The sequence below is a fragment of the Vollenhovia emeryi genome, unplaced genomic scaffold, assembly GCF_000949405.1.
Source record: "Vollenhovia emeryi isolate VEMERY1.0 unplaced genomic scaffold, V.emery_V1.0 DF939229.1, whole genome shotgun sequence".
In the NCBI taxonomy this organism is placed as follows: domain Eukaryota; kingdom Metazoa; phylum Arthropoda; class Insecta; order Hymenoptera; family Formicidae; genus Vollenhovia; species Vollenhovia emeryi.
In genome coordinates this window covers 7,190-12,990 of record NW_011967137.1, presented here as the reverse complement: position 1 = coordinate 12,990, position 5,801 = coordinate 7,190, and the positions used below count along the sequence as shown (strand labels likewise).

The window sequence follows — 5,801 nt, the reverse complement described above, 5'->3', positions numbered from 1 at the left end:
ATACCTAAAGCTAACCCTACTTACAGCTTATCCGAGGGAGTAGTATAAAGTGTAAAAGGTTTACACTTTGGTTGGTTTCCAATCGTACCAAAGTACAACTACAGTGTACCTTTTACACTTTATACTACTTCCTCGGATAAGCTGTAAGTAGGATTAGCTTTAGGTATAGAAGCGAGTATCGGATGAGCCACAAGTAGGATCATCCCTAGGTGTAGAATGGACATTACGTTCCTTGAGGTAAGATTTACAAACCCCCAAAAACTGTATGCGACTCTGTCGGTAAATCAAACCACTCCAGCATCCCTTTAACGCGATAATGATCTCGTTTTCACCCAAGTCTTCAATCCGATCCTACTTCGGTGCAGATTGAATTTAATTACCGTTTCCGTTGGAAGCAGAATAGAAGCGAGCACAGGCAGCAGCCACGTTTCCAGTGAGTTGCCCAGTGAGCAATGATTCGTCGAAGCGATGTTGAATCGACATCGACCCTGTCAATTTGACGTCGGTTCGCCGTCAATTTCACGGTGCCGATGTAGACTCGACATCGTTTCGACAGTCACTTCTCGCTGGGTAGATTTCGTTCTACGTCGCACTAGGATCGGAGACTGAAGGCCCAAGTGGAAACTAAACCAACGCGGCACTCCCGAGACGAAAAGAGACGGCGTACCGCGGCGCACCTCCATCGTCCAGATCCGACGTTCGTCGAGTGACTCCATCGGTTACCGACGCCGCACCGCGGATACAACGTACAGGCGCGAGTCAAGTCAGCGGCTGTGTCGACGCGAGCGAACCGTTGGAAAATGTACACTCGAGACACACTTGCGACACAACTCGAGCGTGTAAATTCCGCGAATGCAATTATATAAATCGTCGACACTGCACTTCGTCATGTAAATCACACAATTCACTTTGTCACGTTAAACCGCGCGACTCAACCACTCGCGTATTACTCCACGCTCGCGCGAAAGCGGCGGCCAAGCTGTTCTCGAGTTGACGAACGATCGGAACGGCTTTCAAGTTTCCGTCGAAAGATAAGTAATCCGTTGAATAACTCCGTTACTCCAGCGTTCCGGCCGTCTCGTCCGACGGATTTCTGTAGGCCACGCGAGGTAAGCGTCGCGCAACAAGCAACGCTTCGGCGTATTCCCGAGTCGACGCGAACGGCGGAGAATCAGTCGGTCGCGCAAACGATATCGTCGCGATACTTATCGCGGTGTAACACGCCTACGTACGGAGCCAATCGCTCCGTCTGCCTGCCCGCTCGAGCGCCAGATCGCGAATGATAGGGCTGTGCACGCCGGTGACCTTTTTTTCGCCAACATCGCGCGGCGCGCCAGCGATGGCCGTGTAAACAAGGTCGAGCGTCACGTCTCGCCGCCGGTAATATTCACAATAACAATAACGTTTATTATACCCAGCGGTACGGAATCAACGTACGCCGAATATTCCGTTCCCCGTGTCTTCGATGAATGGACTTATTGTCGCGAGATCTTCCGCGTTGTTTCGTGAATCGATATTAGCATGGAGTATAGACGCATGTACCGCTGGACCGCGCACTCCCACCTTGTCCTATTGTTTTGGCTGATACGAGACAAGGATACGAGTCACCATGAGTACGGCGGAGTAGCCTGTTTAAAATAATAGAATATGAACAGAGAACATTAGATTACATGCAATTTCAATGTAAATTAATAAGACTCTTATTTATTTACATTGAAATTTGATGTATTCTAATGCAATCTGATCATATTCTATCTAATACTTTAAACAGGGTGGCCCGTCTTACTCGAGGGAGAATTACTCTGTCGTATTGCAACCCAGCGAGAAAGATGTATGGAATAAATATTGAACTTCAAAATAATATTAGGAGATACACGTTTATACGAATAAATAGAATCGCGTTTTGAATTAAAGGCTTACGATAAACTTAATAAAAGGTTTATATAATCATGGTGATACATTTTACTGAAATTGTCGATTTTTGATGTCATCAAATGAAACTGTAACTTCTGCAAGATTTGTTAGAATTGCATTAAGCATAATTTGTAGAAGTAAAGCTTTTTAAAATAAAAAATCCATAAAAATGCAAATTTTTATTTGTTTAAATGATTGATAAGATGTACGCTAAATTATGCTGTTAGTTTTTAAGGATCTTGTTTTATTATAAAAGACAGGTGGCATTAATTAAAGCTGGTACAATAAATCTTTTATTATTAAACTATATATCCTATATGCGTATAAACCTTTACTCCATTAAATATTTTTATATATATTATATGTATCCGATATATGTATATGGTGTAGTAGCGACTTATTTTATAGTATTTTAGCGTATTTCTATGTTGCAGAAAAGAGCTTACATTACATGTCTTATGTGTCATTATGTGTCATTTTGTCGAAATTTCCTAAAAGCTTATGTTTTAGAAAGTTTCAACTGAGGCAGATAAGTCGGTTTTTACAAACACCTGCGATTCGATCTATAGTAAATTTATGATTAATATCATCAGTATTTCCATGTTAAAATTGCCTTCAACCTCATAATTTATGTCCGTTAATATAATTACAAATGGTTCAAATGAGAGACGCAACAGATCACCGTTGGTTGAACTATATATTGTTACGTATACTCAATAAACGTAAACGTACTCTACGTTTATTGCGTTACACTTGATATGCGACGAGCAAACGAGGAACAACATATAGTTCTTTCGACGGCGATTTATTGCGGCTCTTAGAAATGTATGTTCTTCAGTAATCCGCTTATGAACGGTAGCGATCTTACTGTGGCGGTGACATAATTCAGGCAGTTGTTTACTATCCCGATATTTTTGTAAATAAAATATAATATGCCGAAGTAGAATGAATATACCGCTATGATATGGACAAAGTACATTTTGAAACAAAGATTTTTTATGAAATACGTTTTTAAAACTAAAAAGGAAAAAATAAATATTAAAAATTTTTATTGGCATGAATATGTACATTATGCACATATTTCATTTTTCTTCTGCTTGATGAAAAACTCAAAAACTTTACTTTCAAAAAAGATTCTGGAAAGTGAGTGAATAAATTTTACGGGATTGTATTTATTAATTGTGTGTGAAAACATTATGGTAATCTGCGTAGTGAAAACCTACATTTTTTTATGCCGACGGGCTTTCGGTAGAGTAGACAGATCCTCCTTCATACAATACTGCCGTGTGCCAAGGATAATGTTTTTAATATACTCATCTACATCTATATCGTAATGGAAATTTATAAACATTTCCTTGTCTGCCCCTTGTAATTCCTCGTGCAGTTTGATGAATTTATCGTTACAAAATTTCCACTCTCTCGTGGTAAAATATTGCAACAGTTCGAGACCGTTTGAGCTTCGCTTTTGCAGATTAACCAGGCCATGTTACTTGGGATTGTTTCCACCATGAATTTCTTGGAGCAAAATCTGTTTACTGGAAAATTTCTTAATTGTTATAATAGATTGCGTAATCGTTGCGAAAAAAGATTTATGATTGGATGTTGAAAAACTGCTTATGAGATAGCAGTTTTTCATCAGAATAACGAAAGTTATTCTGCTGGATTTTTATCTGCAAAAGCGTTGTAACAGCTAATAAAAAAGTAAAAATATAGCCATAGCTATTCTAGCTATATTAATTATAGCTGTGAAGTCATATGTTGGTCCTCGTTTGCTCGTCGCACATGCGTATACTATATACGTATTCTACGTTTATTGCGTATATCAACAGGATTTCCATGTTAAAATTGCCTTTAACCTCATAATTTATGCCCGTTAATATACTTACAAACGATTCAAATAAGAACCGTAATAGATCACCGTCGCAAAAACTATGTATTTTTCCTCGTTTGCTCGTCGCATATCAAGTATGTTACGCAATGAATGTAGAATGCGTATACGTTCTTAGAGATGCAACTTCTTCAGTAATCCGCATATGAACGGTAGCGATTTTAATGAGTCGGCAACATAATCCAGGAAGATTTTTACTATCCCAATATTGTTGTAAGTATAATATAATATGCCGAAGTAGAATGAATATACAGCTATGATATGGACAAAGTACAGTCTGAAACAAAGATTTTTAATTATATACGACGAGTACATTAGCATCGACTTTGACATATGACATTTGAAAGTGATTGAAAATTAAAAATTAATTTTAACATTTAAATCTGTTTAAATATTAAGTTTAGCTTTAATGTAAATTTAGAATAATTTTAGTTCAATTGTTATAATTTAATATATATATATTGTATTACTAATATGACATAATGATAATGTAATATTAATTGATTTAATGTAATTTATACACTTATTTGCTCTAATTTGTAAATTTGAAACTATATTCTGAATTTCTCGGAAAAATTTAAGAACTATTTAAACTAATTACATATACGTATACTACGTAATGACTAATATGTAAAATGCAAACGGAAATACTTGTCAGATAAGAAAACTCGTCACTTTTTTATTTAAACAAGTGATAAGTTTAAACAATGTTAAGTTTATCTTACTATCCGTTTCTCTTCTGTTATGTGAATAAATATCTTCTTTACAAAAAGCTCTAATAATAGAAAGTATACAGTTTCTCTTAGAAATGTACAATTGTTACCTTTCAAGTATAAAAAGAAACAATAAATATTCAAAATTTTTATTGGCATGAATATGTACATTATGTACATATTTCATTTTTCTTCTGCTTGTTGAAAAACTCAAAACTTACACTTTTAAAACAGATTCTGGAAGTGATTGAATAAATTTTACGGGATTGTATTTATCGATTGTGTGTGAAAACATTATGGTAATCTGCGTAGCGAAAACCTACATTTTTTGATGCCGCCGGGCTTTCGGTAGAGTAGACAGATCCTCCTTCATACAATACTGCCGTGTGCCAAGGATAATGTTTTTAATATACTCATCTACATCTATATCGTAATGGAAATTTATAAATATTTCCTTGTCTGCCCCTTGTAATTCCTCGTGCAGTTTGTTGAATTTATCGTTACAAAATTTCCACTCTCTCGTGGTAAAATATTGCAACAGTTCGAGACCGTTTGAGATTCGGTTTTGGAGATTAACCATACTGTTTATAAAAATACAAAATAGATCAATAACAACTGGGTGGTAAGATTTATATATACATAGCATTAATATAGTGTTTTAAAAAGATTAATCTTGTAGAAATATATTATAAACATTTTGAAAACTACATTTCTAACAGATATAAGATATTAGAAGATTTTTTAAAAATTTCAAGAAGTGTACAAAACTTACAATCTTTTCTGCAGAAATATTAACATCAGGAAATCAATGAGGTACGCGGGAATAATGTGAAAGAAGAAGATGAAAAGATTATGCACACATTTGCTGCTACGTATATCGCCATCTGGATACCAAATGACTCCATCGAAAGGATATTCGTAAAGGCGCTCTCTGCCCTTCTCCAGTACTTCTGCCCAAGTAAGACGTTTTATATTGCCTTGCGTTACATTGATTACGGGAATACTTTTTGATCTGTAAACGATAGATACCAAAGAACAAATGTGTAACAAATACATAATTTTTTAAGAATACTCTTAAAAAGTCGCCAGCAGTAATTAACAACATCAATGATTTTTATTCACCGTATCTGGCAATTAAAATTGTTATTGCGAAAAATATTACCCCAACCAGGATTCGAACCTGGGACCTCCCTCAATCCGTGACGGGCGTCTTACCAGTTCCCTACGCAGCCCCAGTAGTCGAGCTGGTAAGACTCCCGTCACGGATTGAGGGAGGTCCCAGGTTC

The 5,801-nt window shown here is 36.5% G+C and overlaps 1 protein-coding gene across 3 annotated transcripts in view; it reads right to left on the bottom strand.

Moving 5' to 3' along the window:
• Positions 1–2,233: 2,233 nt before the first annotated feature.
• The window catches only part of LOC105560460 (putative fatty acyl-CoA reductase CG5065), a 9,567-nt gene continuing 5,999 nt past the window's right edge, over positions 2,234–5,801 (bottom strand). The window contains exons 7-10 of one of the 3 annotated variants that reach the window (XR_001008832.1): positions 5,288–5,527; positions 4,839–5,096; positions 3,138–4,079; positions 2,236–2,894 (exon numbers count right to left, since the gene is read on the bottom strand). Coding sequence is in view for 2 of the 3 variants with exons in the window: in XM_012009601.1 (XP_011864991.1) it covers positions 3,917–4,079; positions 4,839–5,096; positions 5,288–5,527 (661 nt within the window). In the remaining variant the exon portion in view is untranslated. Of the gene's footprint in view, positions 4,080–4,838; positions 5,097–5,287; positions 5,528–5,801 lie in introns of all 3 variants that reach the window. The other 2 variants (XM_012009601.1, XM_012009602.1) reach the window with 2 other exon arrangements.